This window comes from Amphiura filiformis, chromosome 8 (assembly GCF_039555335.1).
Source record: "Amphiura filiformis chromosome 8, Afil_fr2py, whole genome shotgun sequence".
Lineage (NCBI taxonomy): Eukaryota > Metazoa > Echinodermata > Ophiuroidea > Amphilepidida > Amphiuridae > Amphiura > Amphiura filiformis.
In genome coordinates, this window is record NC_092635.1 from 61,019,982 (window position 1) to 61,047,103 (window position 27,122).

Consider the following 27,122-nt stretch of genomic DNA (forward strand, 5'->3'; position numbering starts at 1 on the left):
TTAAGAACATTTTACATATATTTTTCATCGAAAAAGTCACCAAAATCTTACCTTATTTGCTAAAGATGAAACTCAGCAAAAAAACGGCCGATTTTGATTACCTTTTCGATGTTTTATAGGACATTTTCTACACAACACGATCAAGAAAACAGTTTGACTGTAGATCCCAAAACAAAGCTACTATACATGTTCAGAGCATCAGTGAAATTCCATAATCTTACTTCTGGGTAGCGTTTGTTTGTTCGTGGATGGGTTTGTTATAAATTTTTCCAGTAATGATTTTGCCAAGCATCGATCGCGGTAAATGGATCATACATGAAAGTAAGTACCATTGATAGCTTTTCTTTTCATGCGTCAATAGATAAGCGGATTAAAACTTGGCCGATCGAAGTCGTTGTGGTTCCTTCTCATCTTTCTTCCATGACAGGACAAAGGTAATTGACAAGTATATGATCATACACGGGATGGCCAACCAGGCCTGGTATGGAAAGATATCGTTGTTATCAGCCTGAAAATACGTACTAGTACGTTGCCCCGGACGTTGCCTATTTGCAATGGGTAACCACCATTCTTGATGGGTTCACCACAGAATCACCAGTTACTAAGATAGGCAACTCATCATTAGAATTCAAACAGTGCGCCAACATATCGCCTTGTTGCAGTTGTACAGCTGGTAACAAACTGCTTCAATATCCAACATCAACTATGCGTTACACACAACTTTTCCCTTATCTCATAAGCCGTCTAGTTATCGTCAAACACTTACACTTGTAAATTTTAATGTGCTATTGCCATATGGCTCAGCACAGAGTTCAGTCGCATAAAATACGGCATTTGTCCGAGTCTTATTCGATTTACAGCGCTGTGTGAGGGCATGCCCTTTTTGTAACCTGTCGCATGCATCAGAAATAAGGATTATATGTGAACAGCCAGCTCTGCTTCTCGCTATCGATGTAATGATCTATTACTACTTAATTAACTGAATCTGTACATGAATCTGAGTGATTGGGCGCTACAAAATCAGGAAAATTATCAAGATGATCTGAAGACGATGTGTGAAGTAAACCGGTCATGGTAAGGTTCAATGCATAGAATTTATGTGACCGTGTTCGTGTATATGAATCAAGCGAGGTGCGTGATATCACCAGGGATGTGAGAGTAGCTCTCTTATATCACATAGCATGTTTGGTGTTAAAGCGGGTTTTAGTTTGGATATCGGAGATGGAAGGGAGGATGATATTATCGTATCTGGGTTCGTATTAAGTGAAAATAAGACTAAAATGTGTTAAATGGCATTGGTATTGGCAAGCCATCCAATACAAGACCGCGTGGGTGTACATCAGGTACTACTGGCTGCATGTCTAGTCTATGTCTCGTGTCTTAACATGATATAGTTGGCAACGTTACATGTATAATGTATCAACACATTCTGAGCTATGCTGTACACCTTGCTATTTAATCTCGGTAATAATCGTCTTTCTGCTGTCTTTCCACACACTAGTTTTATACAAATTAGATTGCCAAATACAGAGTGCACGATATCAAACATCAGGGAATTTACGTCATAGATGCATTAGAATAGATCAGGGGGAGGGGGTTCCCTCCCTGGATAGATAGACCAATGTAATATACCTTTATGCGTGTAACAGAAGAAGTACCAAATTTTAATGTTCGAATTTTGCCATTTCAAAATTGCAAATGAATGTCAAATAAAATTGATCCTTTTACAAATATTATTACATTGCAGTTATGACTGTAAAACTGTGGGCGTCAAAATGCATTTCAAAATGTTATGCTTAAGTACATAGCATTTGTGCATTGCGTTCGTAAGATACCCAGACCATTTCCTACTTTATGCCTACACAAGTAGCCAGCTACTTTGTAAGTTCCGCGGCATATAAAAGCATTTTTAAATTACATAATCTAATCCGTCTCCAGTATAAGCTTTTATACCCATCTTGCTTTTATATTATAAAAGCCGATTCAAGGTCATGTTCGCTAAATTACATTATTTCACAAACAAAATGTATTTGATTTTTGTCAAATTTAGCTGAATGCACGCGTTTATAACTACACGCAGATGTTCATTTAAGTGAATAATAGTGTTTAAAGTGTTTATATGAAAACAACATTGATTGAATCTCCCGTGTGTTATTTGTTGTTTAACATCCGTGAACACGAGTAAAATGATTTTGTGCGTTGCGAAGTTCAGCAGTTGCTTATGGCTGTGTCATGTCATACAGACTGGCATATTACATAATGCACTTTCACATAATTCAACACATCCAGTCCATATACCCTTAAATTCGTGACTACAATCATGTGCTCCCATTTTTTTACTCTGCTGTATGAGCCATGCCTAAACACTAAAACTCGCTTGTATGCATCTCTGGCCATTGAAGTTGTACTGCGCAAGGTCTGGTGCAAGGGAAATGCAATATTCTAGTGCGCGTTTTCCAGGTTCAGGGTTTCCTCTTATAAAAAAAACCAACAACATGAAATTAGGGCTTAGTTCGTATTTGGCAAACACACGCAAATCAAAACATTCACTAAGCACACGCCCACCCCTATACATACATCCACCACCCCTATACATACCTCCATCACCCTACACATCCCACCCACCACACCCACAACCCACACCACATCAGTGATACCACCCACACCACTCTCGAGACACACGTTCAACAATTAACCATGACTATAAAACAAAGACGCATCGTACGCAAATTCATCGATAATAATAGATTTCAGAGTAGCCATAAATAAAATGAGCTCGGAAATGTGAGAATCTCATTCCCGGGAAATGTGGTGTTTGGAAGGAGATTTAAGTGTTGTCAAACGTTAAACAGTCACGTGATAAAAACAACACAACGCATTTTCTAAGCAAACCAGCTGACTAGTCCTCATTAATCTTGACTACGATATGGTCAACGATACAGACTCTCCATAATCACGGGTCATCCATCATATTTACATGACTGATCGACAGACGAACTGTCAGTATTACTCGTTGTGGACTTGCAACTACGAAGGGCGGTCAATAAGTTCGTAGAACAAGGTACTCGAAAGAGTATTATAAATTTATTAGCCAAATTCTTTCTATCTCACTTTTGAGCATAGTCACTGCATACCTTAATGCACCCGTCGCAATTTTTCATGAAACCTATAATGTCAACAAAATGGAAGTGTTCCGATTGCTCCATGAGTCACACTTCAGTGAAGGCTCACTAAGCATTGATCACCAGCAAAGCTGATGGTAAGGTAGGACTTAAAATTCTACAATAGGGTTCACTAACTGGATGCCATGCTCGGACCACAATGTGGTTGCTTCTGTCGTGAATGACAGCTTGACAACCCGGGAATTGGGTACAGGACACAATCCAAGAACAATCCCATTCCTACCAACAGCCTTCTTCACTTGATGGCTTGCCTAAATTTTGCTATCAAAATTGCATGATATATGCCAATAATTCTGCATTCATTTGGCAAATGATCTGTCATCAAGACTCTCCCTAATTCTCAGAATACAACGATGGAAACCTTCCACTTTGGTGACCAAGTGGTGATCGTCTTAGGGGTGAGAGATGCAGGTGCTTCCACTGAATGTACTCATAATTCCAGTGATTAATGTATATCTTACACCTTTAGCCATGAATGAAACTTGTCTCGGACGGTCCTCAAGTGTATAGAGGTGTGGACCTGATTATGTAAACTGGTATCGATTTTGTGCCTGAAGATTCTGGGACCCCCATACAGAAGATACACTGGAATACCCAAATGTTAATGGATTGATGTTGAAAACAATTTAATCAGAGATGGCACATTTTGTGGCTATCTCAGCTTTTGTGTGTGTTTTTTTTATTCATTATCATTGCCACTCTGCCAGCACGTATATCGTAAGTGGTGACGTCAGCAAGTCTTGTGGATCTTAGATGATCTTCACAGACGCTCATTCCATGCTTGAACTCTAAGGATCATTACGTTGCTGTTGAATAGCAAGGACTTCATCACCATTTACAGCAACTGTACATTGTTAAATATCATTTTTTCACCACCATCGGGAGAAATTTCCATTATGATCCTGTGTTCACTTCTGGTGGTACCTGTATACATGTACATTTAGGAGCTAGGTATAGGCTTCCTCTGCAGAGTATCCTGCCCATAGTGATGCAAAGTAATGTTTTGAATGAACATGGTTTCAAATGAGACCAAATTCATTACCGTGCGACAAAGTATAACATACCTTGTTCTACGAACTTTTGACCGCCCTCGTAACATATGTCTTGCGTTATGTACGGTTGGTTTATTTACAGGAACTCGAATAAATTTGTAACAAGATGGCCAAGTACACGATATATTCATTTTATTTGAAATTGTTACAGCTTTTGGTGAATAATTTTGGCGAATATATTACATGGATTTATCATCAGAGAAGCCTCGAGGATGGATACAAATATCGTGAATATAAATTTATATAGCAACAGTGTTGACAACCTATTGACGTACACGATATGTAATTTTGCGTAGATTGAAAGTTCTTGGAATAATTATATGATGATGTTGTTGAAAGGTTTGATAGTTTCTGGAAAATAGTAGTGTTGAGTATTTACCATGATGGTTTCACGTTGTACAAGTAGTACAGATAACGAATGAAGAGATTTATACGTGTTGGGAATAGACATCAAAGGTAGATTTAAAACTGGTCAACAACATTGAACCGAATATTTCAGAGAAACCATTCTCCGTCATCAGCGGTTTGCATTCTGAATACGACGAATGTCCTACTGATATCAAATAATTTTGATTTTTTTGAAAATTCGACATAGGCTTTTTATAGTAAATTATCAATAAATTGAAATTTTTGACATAAAGGGTAGACGAGGTATTGTTGGTCGAAGCAACCTAAAAATCGATTGGCATTATCTAGATCAATATATTATTGAAAATTAACACCTTGATGTTTTGCAAAAGTTCATTCTATAAATCGTATACTTTGCAAACTTGCTTAATTTATTGTTGTTAATGAGTTATGTACGTTTTACAAAAGTGTTGTTGTTTCAGCCCTCTTTACAACGTAACTCAAGAACCACAGGACCTACAAAAGTATATCTGTGATATTTTAATTCTTCTGCACGCTCGCTATCAATTGAGCAATGCAGTTTTTGCCAAAGCTCACTACCATTCGTAAGATGCTGTGAACTACCAAATCACAACAGTTTAAAATAATTAATAAGTCCTCGAAGTAAACTTCATAAATCTAATGATATACTTAAAGTGTATTTAGCTGGGAGGAAAATCCGACCACCATCATATGAAAATTTCGACCTTTCGTATTGAAGATACACTAGTACATGAAGTTTCATAAAAGACCTTAAAATGTTAGTCTTTTATATTTTTTTCTGGATTTTTTTATTTCACATGATAAGTATACCTGTTTCTTACGTTTTAAGGTAACAAATTATGCAGCAGTCATTTAAGACTTTATTTAATCTAAAAAATTGCACCAGAGTCCATAGGAGTCGACTCTCAAACAATAAAGGCCTATTCGTTTGTTTTTAAGGAAGATTGACTCCTAAACTCTAAAATAAAAATTACTCAATGTTGAGTGAAAAGGGAACAGAGCCAAAAAAAGTGAACAGAACTCAGTGTTTATTTAACTCAAATTAAGTTAAAATGTCATCAATATTGAGTTCCATTTGACTCATTTTGTTACGCTGTTCCCTTTTTACTCAAAAAAGAAAATATGCTCAAAGGTTGGAAGAAATTAAGCTGGACCTATATATCTGCATGTACTATCAAAGGTAGATTTAAAACTGGTCAACAGCATTCACTTTTTGAACCGAATATTTCAGAGAAATTATTCTCAGTCCTCAGCGGTGTAATGCTGTTGGTTGACTGAAGAGATGATTTTCTAGCGAGTCTAGTGTTTCTAGATGTTGACAATGTCCTTTTTGTCCTTTGTGATGGCGTTTCTAAAAGAAAATCATATATTCTAGAAAGTTATCGGCCTCGTCCATATTTTGGGTGGACACGGGAAATGTTAAACTCCTCTGTAGAGAAGACAAGTTTTTGCCAAGAAAAGCGAGGGAAGCGATAAAAATCAATCAAGAGACCAGCCCACCCTATAAATAGGGACGGAGGCCGAGAGCTTTCTAGAATATATGATTTTAGAATATATGATTCTCTTCTAGAAACACTATCATAAAGGACAAAAAGGACATTGCCAACATCTAGAACACTAGAGAATCATCAGCAATAATTTAGTATTCATCAAAACCTTCGGACATAATAAATGAGACCACGTTGCATACTTTTTATATCGACCCTCTGTTTAGTGTCACAAACTGGTCAGTATCGTAATAAGGTCTAATTAATCATTAATTAATATGTTTTAATTAAGAGGTATTGACGTCTGACGCCCCGATGGATATTGCAATAATTCGCAGCGCAGATCGCATTTATATTATTATTAGTCTGCCAAAGAAAATAACCCTGCTGGATAATTACAAAATAGAATTAAATTTGATTATAAACCCTCCCCATGCGGATGTCCACTGCAGACAAGTTTAAGATTTTCTTCAAAAATTCAAATGTCAGAATTCTACATTGTCCGCATGACCAAGTTTGGCATCAGCATAAAAAAAAACCACATTAAATGAGTACAAACAATCCTATTTTTAGCACAGAAGTTCTTGAGATAACGTTTGGTATTTTGAGGAAATATCTCAAAACATGGAAATTTTAGAATGAAGCAGTGTGCAATTGTGCATGTACATGTACCGTCGGAAATTGTATTTTCCATTTTTTTTAAAATTCTTGAACCAAATAAAATTTAATAATAAATGTAATTATACAAAAAAAATGTAACCACTCTTTGAACTTTGAAAATTAAAAATATCACGCAGGGAAACAGGAGGAAGGCGCTTCAGAGAGAGGGAGTGAAGAGGAGCAGAGGAAGACAGAAAGTAATAGAGGAGAGAGATTTAAATGAGAGAGAGAGAGAAAAAAAACCTTTAAAAGGGATGTACCGGGACAGGAATGATTTCATGTGAAGATTAAATAATCCTTCTGAAAGATGCTTGTAATGTGTAATATTTGACAGGCGAGACATGGTTTTAAAATGACAATTGTGATTCAAGGATGTACATCTAATTGATTGGCTTTGGTTGGATGCTTGCAATTAAACATACAGGGTACTCTCTGATAATTATGTGATATTGTTGGCTGGCAAAAGTAGGCCCCTATTTATTTTGTTTCATTATCTCAATAGCAACAAATTAGTCTGAAGATTGCGCAACATTTCTAGCTGCTGTGCGATATAGTGTTAAATGATAATGACGATAGAAATGTCATACTAAAGTATATAGGGCCTATGTGTTATGTTATTTATAACATTTGGCATATAGTTTTTTTTTTTTTATTTCTTTTTTTCCAGTGTACATTTTACAATCATAGTTTACTCAGATAAATACAGAAAGTTTGATTTCTATACACCAGGTATTTTTTAAATATTAAACAATACATAAACAGTACCAGCACACACACACTCTCACATACATATTTATATAGCATTTGATTTGTCTAGCTTTTACAATAAGAACAAAATGTTTAGTTGAAAAGTCCCTTCCAAACCTGCCATTTATTTTGATAAACTCGGTATTTTGAATCTTTTAAAAGAATGAATCTTTCCAATTTATGATAATATTCTATTTCCTTCTGAAGAGGGATAAAAGAAAGGGTTGAATTTTGGCATCTTTTTCTGTATATATAAAACTTAGTTAGAATGAGAATTAAATTGATAGCACTATTTAGTTTTCCTAAATCTGTCCCGAAAAGAATATGACTTCGGTTGAATGTGATAGGTATACCGAGTTTTTGTAAACACCAGGTTTCGAGCTGAGACCAAATGGGTTTAACCTTTTTACAATCTGATAAAAGATGAATTATCGTTTCGGGTTCCTTGTTGCAAAAAGTACATATATTATCATTTCTTTTGCCAATTTTAAACATAAATGTATTTGTGGTAAGAATTCCATTTAAAATTCTGTACTGAAACCATCGTAATTTTGTATCCATTGTACATTTAAATGGCAACAAAGAGTATATCTTCCATTCATCATCTGAAAAGCTTCTATTTAATTTTACTTCCCATTTTCGTTTTGCTCTTGGTATCTTTGAGGACATAAGTTGTTTACAGATTGATCTGCAACCTTTTTTATCTTTTAAAATAAAACTTAAATGAAATGGGATAAACGGCTTAGGAATTGCAATAAATGTAGCGTTTTCCTGAAATAGATGCTTGAAATTACTCTTAATTGCGCAAATTACACTGTTGTATTCCAAAAAATTTAGCCGTAATCCATAATTTGTTTCAATTTCATGAAGAAAGAGAAAACGGTTTTGGTTAACATGGACAAGGTCAGAGACAAAATCAATACCTGCTGACCGCCATTTTTTATACTTTATTTCTTTACCACCAATCTTAAACCATTCGTTTTCCCATAAACATGATCTTAGCACATCATCAATTGTATTAGGATTGTGTTTTTTCTTTACCTTAGACCAAGATAAAAGAACTTCTTTCCAAAAAACATTTTGGGAATTTTGTGCTACTTTTAGTGTATAATTTGCGCCCTTTTCAAGATCATTAATATGTATACCAGTTAAACTAGAAAAAAACATCAATCCTTTAGCATCAATACATCCATTTACAATTCGTCTAATCCATGTACATTTCAGTGCTTCAAAGAATAAATCTACTTTAACCAATCTTAATCCACCTTCAGAATAATCATTTGACAATTGATCTCTACTTATTTTATCTCTTGTACCTTTCCAAATAAAATTATAGATTTTCTTTTGTAAATCTTTTATAAAGTCTTTTGACGGGTTAGGAATTGAAAGAACAAGGTGGTTAAACTTTGGTATCAGTAGGGATTTGACTATAGTTATTCTTCCAAAAACTGTCAAGTTTCTTTTAGACCAATGATGCATTATCTTTGTCACCGACTCCATAACCTTATCATAGTTCAAATTAACCATTTCAACCAAATTGGTTGAAAATTGTACTCCCAATGCAGAGAATTTTCCGTCTTCAACCCACTTTAGATTTTTATTTGTAATGCCAGGGTTTGGTTTTCTACCTCTAAGTGACCCAATATATACAACATTTGTTTTATCCTCGTTTATTTTCAACCCTGACAAACGCTCAAACAAATCCAGTGTTTTTAACGTTTGTAGTAAACTTTCATTACTTCCATTTAAGATCACAGTCGAGTCATCAGCGTATTGGGTGATTTTACAATTAATATTTTCAACTGTAATACCACATATATCAGTATTTTTTCGTATGAGACAGCCCAACATTTCAGCACAAATTAGAAAGATATAAGGGGACAAAGGGTCCCCCTGTCTGCAACCTCTACCTAAATCGAATTGTTTTGAGGAATTTCCATTTACCAAAACTGAGGATTGACTTTTATTATAAAAAAGTTTGATCCATTTTGTAAAAGATGGACCGATATTTAGAAAATCTAATGTTTTAAAAATGAATTTATGAGAAACGGAATCAAACGCTTTTTCAAAATCTATAAGCAATAGCATACCTGGTTGGTCATGTAATTTTGTGTATAAAATTAAATCATAAAGTAATCTTATATTTTCTCCAATATACCTTCCTTTCATAAAACCTTTTTGATCATCATTTATTAGGCTTGGTAAAATCTGTTTCATTCTTTCAGCAATACACGATGAAGCTAGTTTATAGGTTATATTTAACAAAGTAATAGGACGCCAATTCTTTAGGAATTGTTTTGGTTTGTTTCCTTTAGGAAGGAGGGTAATAATCCCTAATCTCTGCGTAACTGATAATTCCCCTGATTCATATGAGTAGTTCAGAGAACGTAAGAGAAAACCTCCCAAGTCTTGAAAAAAAACTTTCCAAAATTCAGTGGTAAACCCATCAGACCCAGGACTTTTATTGTTTGACATTTTCTTCAAGGCAGTTAAAAGTTCGTTATAAGTCAAATGCCCTTCGAGCTTTTTTAATTGATCTTGCGTTAATTGAGGTAAATCTGATCTTGAAAGATTTTGGTCGAATTCCTCCAAATATAAATTGTTGTCTTTACATTCATACAGTTTCGAGTAAAACTTAAAAGTTTCTTCCATTATTTGGTATTGATCTTTTATATCATCCCCGTTTGCATTTTGTAAATGAACGATTGCTTTATTTACACAGTTTCTTTTTTCCAAGTTCACAAAATATTTAGATGGTTTTTCTCCGTGTTCTATCCATCTTGCTTTGGATCGTAACATTACGCCTTCCATTTTTTCCTTCCTCATCTCCTCTAATTCGGACTTTTTAATTTCAACATTTTCTAAAACGTCTGTATTGTTTGAATCACCTAGCTCTTTTTCTAAAGTTTCTATATCTCTTTCAAGTATTTTTTCTTTATTTTTATTTTTTTGTTTTTTTTCTGATGCATATTTGATCGTTTCCCCCTTATCTCCATGAGCAATACTTCAAGAAACAGTTGTTCATTTATCGTAAACTCGAGCTCACTTGCAGGGATTTGATTTATATTATTTAAGTTATATGGTGATACTGCATATTGTTTCTTAACTTCACTAATTTTTTTCTTAATCCTATCTATGTAATCAATATCTAATAATAGCGTATTATTGAATTTCCAAAAACCTTTCCCACGTTTAATAGGAGACACGTCGAGCGAAAGACTAATAAGAGAGTGATCTGTTCGATATCCAGGGTCTATTTTAGATTTCACTAAATATGTTGTAAGCTCTTCCGATATCAGAAAAAAATCTAATCTGGACTGTTTTAAAGGAGTTGGTTGACGCCAGGTATATCTGCGAGAGTTTGGGTTTTGAAGTCGCCACGGGTCTATCAATCCAAGTTCTTCTTTCATTTCTAAAACAGTTTTTCTCGCTTTTGGATTATTTATGCGAATATAATTCGAGGTATCTAATTTTGGATCTTGAACCAAATTCCAGTCACCACATAACACACAATGGGCATTATCAAATGTTTCTATTACCCTTTTAATGTCGTGATAAAAGTTTGGCTTGTCATCATTTGGACCATATATTGATATAAGTGTTATACGAACATTGTTAATAGATACATCTAAAGCTACCCAATTTCCTTCTTCATCATTTTGTGTTGTATGGACTTTAAAATCTAAATTGTTATTGAGAAAAATGGCAACTCCTCTTGAATTTGAGGCAAAGAGCTAAAAAAGCTTCACCTCCCATTCAGCTTTTACCATTATTTCCATATTCTTATCAAAATGAACATCTTGCAAACATAATATTGAAACACTTTTGTTACGCAAATAATGTAAAACATCTCTTCTTTTTTGTTTAGCATTTAAACCCCGGCAATTCATTGATAGAATTTTAACATCATTAGCCATACTTAATCATTTTCAATGTCTATAATGGTATCATGGAACACGTTTCATGAGGTAATTGTACATAGAAAACTCTAGACATACATATAAATTATACTTTGATAAATATGGCCACTCACCCGCACACGCAAACAGAACCATGCAAAAAAGAACATGTAAAAAAAACAAAGAAAATTGGAACAAAATCTTGGTAGATACCCAAAAAACAAACATAAAGAAACTAATAAAGTATCTACACACCGCACTCATCTCCGAGCCGACATGGAAACAGCATTTAAGAAAGGCAAACTTTTTTTGTCTGATTTTTTCAGAATAGTAATTTGTAGCATGTTTTGTTTTTATCAATCAAGCTCCAAATATTACTCATTTTGTTCAAATTATTGTTTTTGTTCAAAATCATACATAATATAAAGTTGCATTTTTGGAATTTGTAAACAGTAGTATGTACATAGGTTTCCTATTTAAACCAAATTTACCAGCAAATGTTACCTTTCTGCAGTATCCATGTAAACTATAAATGCATTTAAACCACTAACGTGGTATAAAGCTATAGTATGAAACGGCCAATACATATAATAAAGTGGATAACATTGGAAACTAATTATATTACATAAGTATTTTCCTTTCACCAAAGGCATTCAGACAAGAATGGCCTATGATTTCACAGTTTATTTTGTTTACATAACAATCATAGATTGTTATAACATAAACAATACATAATTATCATAAAGTGGATCCATTGGAAGCTATGTGACATAAGTATTTTCCTTTCACCATTGGCATTCAAACAGAAAATGATTTCACATTTTATTTTGTTTACATATATAGATTGTTATAACATAAACAATACATATCACAAATTGGATAACATTGAAAACTATGTGACATAAGTATTTTCCTTTCACCATATTCAAACACAAAAAAAGGCCTATGATTTCACATTTTATTTTGTTTACATATTTTAGATTGTTATAACCTAAACAATACATAGAGTAGATAACATTGGAAACTATGTGACATTAGGTATTTTCCTTTCACCATAGGCTTTCGAACACAAAAAGGCCTATGATTTCACATTTTGTTTTGTTTACATATTTATATATAGATTGTTATAACATAAACAATCCATATCATAAAGTGTGTGATGAGTATTTGCCTTTCACCATAGGTATTCAATCAAACACAAAAAGGCCTATGATTTCACATTTTATTTTGTTTATATATTTATATATAGATTGTTATAACATAAACAATCCATATCATAAAGTGTGTGATGAGTATTTGCCTTTCACCATAGGTATTCAATCAAACACAAAAAGGCCTATGATTTCACATTTTATTTTGTTTATATATTTATATATAGATTGTTGTAACATAAACAATCCATATCATAAAGTATGTGATGATTATTTTCCTTTCACCATAGGTATTCAATCAAACACAAAAAGCATATGATTTCACATTTCATTTTGTTTACATATTTATATATAGATTGTTATAACATAAACAATCCATATCATAAAGTATAAGATGAGTATTTGCCTTTCACCATAGGTATTCAATCAAACACAAAAAGGCCAATGATTTCACATTTCATTTTGTTTATATATTTATATATAGATTGTTATAACATAAACAATCCATATCATAAAGTATAAGATGAGTATTTGCCTTTCACCATAGGTATTCACTCAAACACAAAAAGGCCTATGATTTCACATTTTATTTTGTTTACATATTTATATATAGATTGTTATAACATAAACAATCCATATCATAAAGTGTGTGATGAGTATTTGCCTTTCACCATATATAGGTATTCAATCAAACACAAAAAGGCCTATGATTTCACATTTTATTTTGTTTACATATTTATATATAGATTGTTATAACATAAACAATCCATATCATAAAGTGTGTGATGAGTATTTGCCTTTCACCATAGGTATTCAATCAAACACAAAAAGGCCTATGATTTCACATTTTATTTTGTTTATATATTTATATATAGATTGTTGTAACATAAACAATCCATATCATAAAGTATGTGATGAGTATTTTCCTTTCACCATAGGTATTCAATCAAACACAAAAAGGCCTATGATTTCACATTTCATTTTGTTTACATATTTATATATAGATTGTTATAACATAAACAATCCATATCATAAAGTATAAGATGAGTATTTGCCTTTCACCATAGGTATTCAATCAAACACAAAAAGGCCTATGATTTTACATTTTATTTTGTTTTGTTTATATATTTATATATATTTGGCATATAGTTGATAGCATTTGTTGCTTGTAATATTTACGCGACTTGTTAGAAGCCTTTTTGCCATGTCGTGTTTCAGCATTATTCCCGAAGATTTGCTTATACTCAAGATGTCTTCAGATAGTGACATGCTAAATGCATGTATTGTAGTAAAAATGCGGTGATGTCTGAGCTCTGAATTATGACAATTTATAGTAGCATCGATATCAACGAGTATAATTTTGCATTGAGGTTGCATCCTGGGGGTTGCATCACGAGCTCACGGGTTTACTTCATCTTACTCGAATCGAAAGATGGTCTGAAAAATGACAAGAAACTCTCTTAAAAAGCAATGAGCCAGTGCCTGAATGTTTATGATATTGTCAAATTTCAATCAATTTTGTTACGCTGACAAGACGTTTCCTTGATCAAAATTGATTGAAAAGACTGTATTGATCGTCTTTGCGCCAAAACGCATTAACAGTTTAAGGCGAGATGGATGACAGGAGTCATATTTTTCCAGTTTTAACCTAACTCAAAGATATCGATAATGACGTCAGTAAAGAGCTTAGGCAGGATAATAGGAAACCACGGGACACAATGATTTTATAAGAAAGGAGTCAAGAAAGCTTATTTGCATTTATAATCCGATAGGTCTTGTGGTTCTTGAGTTAAGGTCATTGATTTATCAAAACGAAAGTTTTCCCCTCCCGAGAAAAATCATCCACATGGGGCGGAAGTGACGGCCAGTATGATCTCCTTAATACAACCAATACCATTCCTCTTGTGTGTCAGCTTTATTTGTGTCAATATTTGAGAGCAGACGCCTTAATCTTTAATGGCTTGAGGCTTAAACGTAAAAAGTTTAAACAAAATGTCCCCACCAAAATGAATTACGAATTGAAATTTACCAGTGGGAATACATGAATTTGGATATTCCTTGAAATATGAAGGCATAAAATATTGAACTAGTACCACGCCATTTATGCATCAGATTATGTACGGATTTCAATTCACTGATCAGTCTCGTTTCCAGGAATCTTGAGCGCTATGTCCACAACGGACATGTCGATTGAAGGTCAGCGATGTCTTATTGAGATCTTGTTCAAAATAATGCAGTTTCCGGTTTTATTTCCTGCAACACATTCTGTCTTTCTGTCCGCTATATGATTTTGAAGTATTTTGGTAGATCTCAACAGCCACTTATATTTGCTTTTAGAAATAACCAAGTAGAAACATCATTGAATCTTGAGCAAACCTTCTCGAAAATTGGACAAACCCTGGCTGTATAAACAATAAAGGCTAAAATTAGATACCTGTACAAACATGTTCACCTTTCTTGCTGTAAGTGTAAAGTATGAAGGAAAATGTCCATTTAATATTCAAACGCGAAAATCCATATCACTCAAATGACGTATAATTGTAAATAACAAATCGAAAATTAAATTAAGGTCCAAATACTTTCTTGCTCATTTAATCTCCTATTAATTTTTATTCCTTCCATCAGGGGCGGACTGGTTGTTTTAGGCGGCCGTGGCAAATTGATTAAGATCGGCCCTTTGAAAAAAATAGAGCGTAGCGAGCGAAGCGAGCGGAGCGACAAACGCTAGGGGTCCAGGGGCCCGCTTTAGGGCCCATGGTGGGGTCCAGGGGCAAAGCCCCTGGTGGGGGTCCAGGGGGCGAAGCCCCCTGAAAACTAGGGGTTTTAGCTATATTAGAGGGTCAGGAAGCCCGTATTTGACAACGATATCTCAAGCCAACATACTGCAGTTACTGTCCGTTTTCCTATACACAATACACAGTGCTCTTTCCCATTGACGCGTGACCTTTACAAATAGCCCTACGTTAACAGTATGGGGATATGACTAGTTAACGTCGCTGTGTGAAAAATAACCGGCCAATATTAAAAGTACTCTTCTAAAGTTCTAGAAAATATAGTTTTTAACATGTCCTAAATTTTTAGCTAATTTAGATGTTTGGAAATATTCGTACTTTGGTGTTTTAGTTAATGTTATAGGTAATAGTACATTGCCTAGTTAACGTCGCTGTGTGAAAAATAACCGGCCAATATTAAAAGTACTCTTCTAAAATTCTAGACAATATAGTTTTGTAACATGTCCTAAATTTTAGCAAATTTAGATGTTTGGAAATACTCGTACTTTGGTGTTTTAGGAAGGATATGTAAACGACAGATAACACCAAAAATATGAAGAAATTATTTCTAAACCGTGTTAAGTCAAAAATCATTATGTTGCTCATTTTCAAGAATGCTGGTTTACAAAAAGCACGACATTGTCTGATTTCGTGAACAAAGCCACACATAACATTGTTTCCTTTCGTTTCCTTTATAATCGGTTACCCAACTGAAGCTATGAATACCATCTTTATTGCGATATCGCACATGAAAACAGTCACTTGTGCACAACCAGAGAAGATCCGATTTAATCAGTTGAGCTGTTTCAATGAGTGTTATCTTGGTTTAATAGCTTTTAATGGGGTTAAGTCCTGCAAAGGTCGAGATGAATTCTACTGTAGACATGACTGCATCATGAAATTCCATTTGTAGGGCCTACATACTTGAGATATTCTTTATTGCATTGTCTCTCACTTGCAATAATCAAGATAAAACCAACAGTTTGTCAACTTTTATATTTTTACCCAAATTTTGTCACCGTATCACTGAAGACCCCCTTTTTGAGGCCTCCTCGCTGAATGACCCCCATGTTTTAATATGGCGTTAAAGCTCTCACCAAAAGCCCATAGTTTTGAACACATCCCTCACTTCCAAAGTAGAGTGACTTAAATGTATAGGCCTAGGCTATCAGCCCCTATTTCTACAGAGTGAGACCTATAGGCCCTATCACCAACAGTAGACAAGCAGTGGGTACACTGTGTAGGTCCTATAGGCCTACTCATCCTTTATCCCCCGACCCTTCAATGATCTCTCCTCTTTTGGTCTCTTCTCTTTTCTCTTTTCCTTTCTTTCGCCTATGTCTGTCTCCTTCAAATGCCCAAATCGGCCCTAGCCTCATTCCGCAGCCACATTGAAATACCAATATTCCATCGCCAGCCGGCCCAATATTTTGCTGTTGGCTTAGGCGAATAGGCCTCTTTGTATAAATTGTATTTTGTAGTTGGATGGAAGGCCACGTCACGTGGCATGGCCTCTCTTCATTTAAATTCAGAGTAGGCCAGTTGCTGCTCTTGAATCAGCATGATTAGCCTATCTATGTTTTATTGGCCTTATGCTGGATACGTAGAAAATTGATTCAAAAGGCCACTTTATAGGCGATGCCGCGATAGTGAACTAGGGGCCGGCCCGGCATATTGCTTAGTGTTAGGGCCTATGCCTTAAGTCCAAGGACCTAGGCCTATACCTTAGGCCTCATATGCAGTATGCATAGCCCCTCGGGCCTATGCCGCAGGCCCTAGGGCTTCAGGCCCTAGGGCCGGCCTATGTCTTAAGCTACTACTCCTTCTCTCTCCTTTCTTTCTCCTCTTTTCCTTTCCTCTCTTTTTCTTTTTTCTCCCCTCTTCCTTTCTTTTCTTTTTTTTTTTTCTCTTCTTTTTTGAGCAACCGGCCCTGAGCGGCCCAGAACCAACCGGCCCATGTGGCGATCGCCACAACGCCACAGTGGCCAGTCCGCCCCTGCCTTCCATTGCTTCCGAAAACATTGTGTTCTTTTTAGTATGGGCATCGAGGTAACCTTTTTACTATACCTGTATCCGTAACATGTGCAGTTTGTGCACCCCAAAGGCGTATTCAAGACCCCAGCTCAATCTACAAACACGTTATACCCTAAAGAGCGGATACTGACCGCTTTATCACATATTCACAAACCTTACATTACAACTGATACTGTAATGATACAAGAAATATTATCTTGACACTTTATGACAAGTTCCTGATGAGTAAAGTTCAACTTCAAATATTCATCCATAGTTTATTTTTCACCTGCGTCATGTGTTTACCGCGCTACTGCGGTAATCTATTTGCCATCTTTGTTCACCTTTCAAATACCACTATGGGTGCTATTTGCATTACAAATTTGAAACAGTAACATCAATAAGCCATATAGGTGAATGCATCCTACAGGAGTGTCTCATATTATCTTACATAACCCATAGTTATTCACCAGCCACAATATTTTTGAAACTAAATCTTCAGGTTAACGGTAAACGATTTGTGTTTATTTATAAACTTCACCAATATTAGGTTTCCACGACGACCCTGTGCGTTTATCAAATACCTTACTCGGTATGTGCGATATTTCATACGAACGTTGAATATACAATTCACGGTTTATATTGTAGATGTGGTAAACAAATTTCGTACATCATTGACCGCCGTCATCGTTGATATCCTTGAGATGCAATTTTCTTTTTCCCGTGCATGCAAAGACCGAAAGATGGAAACTTAAGGGATCCAAAATGAGCGTTTATTGCGTTTCGACAGTATTTTTTGTGGGACATGAGAGCACCTCAGATATATCGAATTGCATTCTGAATACGAAGGATGTCTTTCTGATATCAAATAATTTTCATTTTTTGAAAATCACAATATAATACAAATTTTATGACAAATTATAAAAATTTGATATTATTCAAATTTTGATATATAACAGTCCTCGAAGTAAATTATATAAATCTAATGATATATTCTTAAAGTGTATGTAGCAGGGAGGAAAAGCCGACGGTGAAATGAAAATTTTGACCTTTCATATTGAAGATATGGATTTTTTCCCAAAAAGACCTATTTTTTTTGGGTGTTTTGGGGAAAAAATCCATATCTTCAATACGCAAGAATCAAAATTTTCAATTGATCGTCGGCTTTTCATCCCACCTACATACACTTTAAGTATAAATCATCAGATTTATAAAGTTTAGGTTAAATATCAAAAATATCAATTTTTAATGATTTGCCATAAAATGTGTATTAAATTGCGAATTTCAAAAAATCAAAATTATTTGATATCAGAATGACATTCTTTGTATTCAGAATGCAATTCGATATGTCTGATGTGCTCTAAGTCTAATGTCCCAAAATAAATACTGTCCAAACGTTCATACCCCAGCCCTTAATTATATTGATACTTTTATATACATTTTTATGACAGATTTGAATTATGTTAATATAGAATACACGAGAAAGTGTCGATTCTTGGATAATGGTTTCAATTCATAAATGTCAAATGTCGAATTTTCTTATTTATTCATGATGATATTCTTTTTTCATATCACTAAAATACAGCCATTGAGAGGGCAATTCTATTCTGTAAACTGCAGTTTATACGTTTTGTAGGAATCCATTATGCACTTCTCTGTAATCCACTGTAGATTGCAGAAAAGTGTTGATTCGTAGAATTTCTACAGTTTATTGAATAGACTGACGTCATGGCAATGATACACAAGTATTTTGATGATATTTGCAATATAAAATATTATTCCTTTCTGCGAGTTATTCATATTTGCGCCATAGTGTTTCACTCTTTCACATAAGATATTATATTAGATTTTTGGCCATGACTTTTCATTGCAACTTTGAATTGAATCAGACGTACGAAAAATGACTCAACCTGTGGAGTCAAGGAAAAAGCGTCAGTAAATAGACATTAGTTATGGCGTATTATGAATGCAGTGGCTTAGGAAGATTTTCAACATGGGCGGGCGGGGGGGAGGGCTGTGAAAATGAAAATTGGTTGATGACCCATTCTGGGTGGTGCTCGTTCCCCGCTCGGAGTTGGGAAATTGTGCAAAAAATACGTCAAAACATCAATTTTTCATGATTTATGATGATATTTTTCCTCTTCATCTGGAATTATAGGGGTGGGGTGGACGTATTCAAGCCCCCGCACCAAAGTTATTGACAGCCCCTCCCCCAAACCACCGGTATGGAGTGTGATAAAGCATATGAAGGCTAGCCGCGAAATGAAGCTAATGAATGTCACGTATTACTTTCCAACTATATGTTCCTCATTAACATTACATCTTGTTACATACTCGACTCCTTAGCAGGCTTGCAAAGTCAAAGCTATTATAAAAGTCGTGTAGAAAATAGCCAAAGACTTTCATCACAAATTGAGCACTTTCGTCACGACATCTCATGAAGGATTTGTTCTTATGAGGACGTATTATGTAAAATTCAAGGTTGGTTGAAAGGCAAATTTTACACCGTAAGTTACTTTCTACGATTTTGAATGGTTTTGAACAAATTTGATCTGAAATGATAATTCAAGTTTATTTGTTTTCATCTCAATTCATATCAATGTTATAGAAATGGAAGATGCAAGATTACGATATTACTAAAATAAACTATAAGAACATGACGAGTGAAGAGATGTGGATGCCACAAAGACGTGAAATTTAACTTGCAGTACAATATTAATGTGTACACTCGGTCGTTTCAAGTTTCAGTATTGGGTTTGGTTTTGGTCAAGTGGTTTCCTATTATCCTGCCTAAGCTCTTGACTCACGTCATTATCGATATCTTTGTCTGTACCCTTTGTTAAAAACTTATAACTTGTAGCAAGCAGTTTCGGTTTTCATTTCAGTTTGTTATATATATATCGTGTGAACGCAAAATCGCTTGATTTGAAGTTACCTGCTGATCTAAGTAAATTCAAAAGAAAGTAAGCAAAAGAAATGTTTAAATTTTGCAGTGCAATATTCACGAGCAGAGAAATCGAACATGTCAGTCTATATTTAAAATCGTGGTTTAGAAAATCCAATCAGTCTAGGCTTATTTTCATGTGAAAAATATAGACCATCGAAATATTTGCTCTCGAGATTACAAAAGAATAGACACTCAACATGGCTCTATATAAGAAAAGATTAAATCTTACGTACTCATGTTTACGGACCGACCCAGAGAGTACCAAGTAAATTCAAATTCAAATATTTATTGCTCGAAAGAATGAGAAGAGAGAGAAGTCAAAATTATTCGATATCAGAAGAACATTCCTCGTATTCAGAACGGTAATTTGGTGTATCTGATGTGCTCTCAGGTCCCACAAAAATATAGTGCAAACGGCGCTATCCGAACCCTTAACAGATCATTTTAACAATTCTATGAAATAGCGTCAGTAGTTATATTGTAGCAACACTGTAGTACATGTTTAACACATTTACCTATAAATCTGGGTTTCTCTTTACCCAGATTCTTTAGAAGGTTCTTGTTTTTTCCCTATTTGATGAGCCCAGACTTACGAGGATGTGCTATTTGACATGCAGCATTGTACCCCGCTATAATGCTATATAACCCATTTCGCGCGCAAAACCAGGTGATATACCTTCACAAAAACACGAAAAATTACTTTTATGACCATATTTGAAATCAACATAAAAATTGCATTCAAACAAGTACAAACATTAGCAGTATTAGCTCAGTGGTTCTTGAGATATTTTAATAGAATCTCGGAACTCAATAACTCTACTTTCAAGTTGTGCTGCAAACAAGTATATAATATAGCGTAGTGTTAATTCGTATAGCAAGTGCTTTGTGATGATTCAAGTCATGTATTCACCTGTCGATATCATATTATGTTCAGTATACTCATTATTATTTTGGATTGGTTAATGTTCGCGTACATACTATGAACGACGATTGAATACGCCACACCAAAAATACAAAACCGAAATACGAAAATTGTTCAAATCTACAAAATGGATCAAGTCTCGGTGGTATACCACTGATACGCTTAGCCCGGAAAACGCACATAATGCAGACTCTTGAATATTGTCAGGACTTGTATCCTGTGGAATCTAATACATTGCACTGGCTGGGTAATATACATCACACCAAAATTACTAATACCGCGAAAAATGAATAGAAATACACACTTTCTATTATACTAATAAATAGTGGTCACCCAATATAGAATTGCAATAAAATGTTCAATACTGTTCCCTGTTCCATTTAGCATGCATGTTTACCAACTAGTAAATATATTTAAAAATGTTAGGGTTTTTTGGGAAAAAATGTATATCTTCAATAGATGGGTCAACATTTTCAAATGATGGTCGGCTTTTCTTCCCAGCTAAATACACTTGAAGTACATAATTTAGAAAGTTTACTTTGAGGACTGTTAAATATCAGAAATATCAATTTCTAACAGTTTGCCATAAAAATTTGTATTAAATAGCGCGAATTAAATTATTTGATATCAGAAGTACATTCCTCGTATTCAGATTTGCAATTCGATGTCTGATATGCTCTCAGGTCCCACAAAAAAAATGTGCAAACGTTGCTATCCGATTCCTTAACCAAACGCAATGTTATGCTTAGAATGTGTCCATTTCTGAATAATGGACAGATGAGGTATTAAATAGAATAAGAAATACACTGCAGTTTAAAACAAAATTATATGGCTAAAACGGGAATAATATGGCCCCTGCCACCCCACTCGCCTTAACAAAGCAAATCTGTGATCTGCATGTGTCCATACCCAGCTGTATACCCAGGCCTGCAGGTTGAACACGATAAGATGTTAGTCAAGCCAATCATACCGTATAGCTTTATACTGCAAGACCATACTATGCTAAATCTATGCCACTTGGTTGCAGCCGTGTATTAAAGGAACTTATTTCACACTGAGTGGGGAGTATTTTAGAAAATTTGTGGATTATTTTTAGAGTAGGAAGATCATGAATACGTCACCGTTCTTTGGAAGACAGGCAGCTTCAGACGACAGAGTGAATCAACCTAATACTTATTTTACATTAAACTGCTCACATCAAGCTAAAAAATTATTAAATATATCTAAAAAATCTTATTAAAATATCTGAAACATTGTTAAAATAATACTAACTTTGGGAATATAAATCTTTGGCCTTTGCAGGCATGAGAATTATTTTTCAATTTTAAAACTGAATTCAGTTTTTTTAGTCAACTTTATTTAATTTCAGCCTGTTTTTGGTACTTTTTGCCCAATTCCACGCCCATTTTCAGGTTGTTTTTTTTTAAAAGGAAAGTGCAGTCTCATGCCTGCTCATGTTATTCAGATATTGTGTTCTAAACAATGGCAACCGGACGGAACCGCCGGTCAATCGCCAGTCGAGTTTTGATTCCATCCCTTAAGATAAACGTATATGAAAGCCTTGAGATGCAATATGCAATATTAGGACTATTGCTGGTTTATTATAGAGAATGTATTTACAATGTTTCCATCGATACACAGGCATATTAAATTTAATACTTCAATCGAGCATGATCTTGATAATCAGATTCAAGAAGACGCGTCTTTCTCACTGCATGAATATTTATATTAAATTTGACAAGTCCATGTTTGACTGTCTCTTGATAATTTCAATATGCCTGTTGGATTCCACTTGTGATTAATTTAAAATTTAAAATAAAATCGCCGCCGGCTGGTCATTTATAAACAGAAATTGTCGCCGATGATAAATATGGTAAAGGTCTTCGTCCAGAGTGAAATAAATTGTTGGCTGGTTGGAGGCCGTAGCAAACAGCTTGTTCAGATGAAACAACAGTGATACTGATAAGATAAGGTCGATATATCTATTCATTGACCTATATATACTATAGGGTTGCTTGGTATACTCAGCATCATATTGAAAATAGGATTAGTGCATTAAGAATTACAAGATCATTTTTGCGAGGAGACGTTGAGCATGGAAAACGTACGTTGATGGAGTCTGTTTTATGATCGGTATATACTATACTTGCGATGCGTGTGAATCTGGTTGGGGTGTGGACGGTGATGGGTGGAGGAGGGGTGTGTGAGAGAATGTGGGTGTGCACGTGGGTAGTGTCCTGGGGCACATCATATTTTTAGTTGGTATTCTCCCCCGGAATTTTAAGGTGGTGGGTCTTTGGGAGCTGCGAACAAGTAAAATGGGGTCTTTTGGAGCTGCTAACAGTCAAAATCAAGGGTCTTTTTTTTGGTTTTCTGTGTGAAAATCGCCTAAAACCAGAAATGTGAGGAATCAGGAATTCAGGGATCTTTTAGAGCTGAAATTATCGAAATCAAGGGTCTTTCGGAGCTCTTGTCAAATTTAGAGGGTCTTTCGGAGCTGCGAAATCCAAAACGAGGGGTATTTCCGGGGGAGCATACTCGTATGGTCATTTGCGTTAAGTGCCCATGTGGTGCGACTGAAAAGACATCGTTAATATTTTGTATATATATATATATCTATTTATATAATGTTTACTCGAATACATGACATAACGCAAGACGTGAATCTATAGCGTTTACTACAGCCGCGTTGCGATACCCGCATTGTTTCTACTCGAGAAAATTCAATTGACATGGTCTTTCTTTCTTTTTTCTTTTTTTTTTTTTTTTTTTTGCTTTCAAGTTTAATAATAAATACTACGCTAGACAAAATCCATTATTACACGCAGTGAGAATAGAGGAAGACATTAACAATATATAGTAGGTCCCTCAGTCACTACCTCAGCTAGAAAATTGTTTTAAACACAATCAGGAGCTGCGAAGGCTTTTAAAACTACACAAATTGGTTTGGAAAGGGCCATTTGAAAAATACATTCAGATTGTATGGCGAGGGAATACATGCAACGCTTTGCGTGTCGTCCCTCGATGACAATTCGCTTGTTGAAACACTATAGGAAGAAATTACTTACATCAAAATATCTGGGTAAAAAAAATGTGTGAACGTGTAAAGCATACCTGATAGTTCAATACACCATTCAAAAATTACTTTAAGTTCTCGGTAAATTCTATTATGTAAAGGGCGCGAAAGGTTACATGTAGTGTGTTATGTGATGTAAAAGGCCCTGAAAGGCTAAAACATGGTAAACAGGCAGACTACGGAAGTCAGAGTGAATGGTCGCTATAATGTATTGAGAGTACTAGCAGGTATTGGGGCAAACACAAGGGAGGCAAAAGGCACAACATGCAGTTCATCTATCGAAAACAACATCCAGGGAATATTCGTGAAAAAATTTCGAAATAATATCTGTAGATGAAAATGTAAATTGGAATAAGCTGAAGGGATAGAATATTTGATAAGGGGATTTCTTTAATTTAACAACCTAGGGGAATTGGTTTAATGTAAATCGCGTATCTAGATTAACTACACACTTAAAAATGCGGGGTCAAAAATAACCCCAGATGGTTATTTTTGACCCCGCGCGCGACTGTCAATTATGCACCGACTAAAAAATGGTCAAATTTGACCCCGGTGATCTACTAACATTATTTGCGTTTGCTGGGCAGTTGACTGTTGAGTCCTGCTTTGTTGACTCCTTTTAGCGAGTCATATGACACCTACAGGAGAATCAATTGACTCTTACACATTTATGGCTTGGCATTTAGAACATAAAGAGAGTCATGAGTTCCACTCTGGCTACCTGTAGATATGTCTCTCATACTCGTTCAACTATATCCAGGGCCGGCTTTTTGGGGGCCCTGGGCCAGGCCAAACTTTGGAAGACCCAAATTCACCGTGAGGAAGGCATGTACACTCAAGTGCCCAGTTTTGGTTTAGGTATAAGATCGATATTCCAAATGAAGATGAATTTTGCTACGCAAAGGGCCAGTGCGCGCGAAGCGGGCAGAATTGTACAACTCTACCCTATTTTGGCCCAAAACAAGGTGTTCTCGGGCTAAAAAGGAATATGCACAGGGAACGTGGCACAGGGCCATTTTTAGGGCCCCAAAATTTGGAGATCATGGGCCCGGGCAAATCTGGCCCAATGGTAAATCCGGCCCTGCAACGCATGTCTATAATTATATATGTACTGAATTATTTTAAATTGAAATTAAATTTGTTATCAACGTCATTCAAACATTGTCATCGACTTGAAAGACATTCATATTCACCTTTCACTACACGTAGAAACGATATAATTACATCGGCTCGCGCAATATTGATAATATCAGAATTAAATGACGATTTGTAACCTCGCGAGAATGAGACGAGAAAGCAATTCTAACAATCTCTTTACAATTGACTTTTCTTTATTGCAGGAGATGAAGGTGTATGGTGTGTGGCGTGAGAACGTGCCGTCGATGTTTTCTTGAGGATCGAGGAAAAAGCATTATTAAAACCACCATGAGAGACGAAACGTTAGAACGGGCAGTCAGCATGCCCGGATGTAGCGAAGGTTCTAATAGTTCACGATCTACAGCTCGACTATCTCGTAGTTCTAAGAGTTCTAGTTCCCCTGATTTAAAACCCAACAACCTTTCATCACTTTCAACTCATTCCATATCTCCATCACACTCGCATCACGATAGTGTTCATTCCGAAATACGAGTACCCATCACGGAGAACGTAGTCCGCAAGGATTCGAGTGTTAGACCATCTAAATATAACCTACAGTGCTGCACGTTGCCAGTGTGCCTAGTAACTTTGCAAATATTGTTGGGTTTTACCATCATAGTATTTGGAGGAACGATGCTAAATATGACGTCATCATTGAAAAGCAGAGACGCGCCTTATTGGGCAGGGATCTTGGTAAGTTAAACATGTTATAATGAAAGACAGAGATAAAAATACTAAATCGCGTCTGACGTCAGGGCAAAGGTGCGCCGTGATTGGTTGCCGATCTGCGTAGTACGGCATTTTTGTCTAGTTTTACACGCGAACTAGTCTCTTTTTATCTCTGTCTTTCATTATAAAAGGCGTGATGAAATTAGATGCACATACCGTAAAACCTCGTCTACAAGCATATAGAGTGCTTCTGATGAAATCTAAATTTATCCAGGTGCCATTATGGAGTTTGAGCCAATAAATTACAGATCCAAGCATATATTGACGCTTGTTTCGAATTAATTTAGTTTTCATCAAAAACACTATGTTTGTAGACGAGGTTTTACGGTAGTTTAGTTGGAAGAAGGGGGTATCGTGCACCCTCGGAAATCAATTTCTAGACGACGTCTCTAGATCAGAAAAAGTACGTAGAAAATAAATGATCAGCTATGTTATCAAATTCAAAACATCAAATCTAAAAGGTCAAATTTTAAAACTGGTCAGAATTTTTTCAAAAACCACACCACCTTATTCACATGGTCATAACGATTCAGAAAAAGTATAGTTTGACCATCTGTAACCTATTTACCGTTACTGAATTGTAAGCAAAAAGGTAAAAGCGGGTGGAGTGACCAGTTTTTTTGGCTATACAGGTGTCAGAAACTAAAAGTGCTCCGATTTCAGTAGTTCAGGCATACATGTAAAAAATGGTCTCTAATTGTTCGTCATGTAAAAGAAATTTAATTAAGGAATAGTGTGCACTACCTAGAATACTTCGTTATTGCCAAAATCCTACAATAAAGGTCAACCCCATTGCAGGCTATTGACCATGACCTATTTTGCGTTGTAGGTAACGAAATATCGTTGATGGTCAGAACTATTCCTAATTTGCCTTCTTCCAACTAAACTAAGAGTCATCTTGTTTTTATTTTTAATATCAAGATCTTTTGAAATGAAATTATGATTTTGTCTGAGATAAT

At 35.3% G+C, this 27,122-nt stretch overlaps 1 protein-coding gene across 2 annotated transcripts in view; it reads left to right on the top strand.

Moving 5' to 3' along the window:
• The window catches only part of LOC140159329 (sarcospan-like), a 63,601-nt gene that overhangs the window by 24,643 nt on the left and 11,836 nt on the right, over positions 1-27,122 (top strand). Inside the window, exons 1-2 of one of the 2 annotated variants that reach the window (XM_072182771.1) lie at positions 793-1,074; positions 25,638-26,127. In XM_072182771.1, the coding sequence (XP_072038872.1) occupies positions 25,651-26,127 (477 nt within the window). In that variant the 5' untranslated portion in view covers positions 793-1,074; positions 25,638-25,650. Of the gene's footprint in view, positions 1-792; positions 1,075-25,637; positions 26,128-27,122 lie in introns of those variants that run through there. The other variant, XM_072182770.1, reaches the window with a different exon arrangement.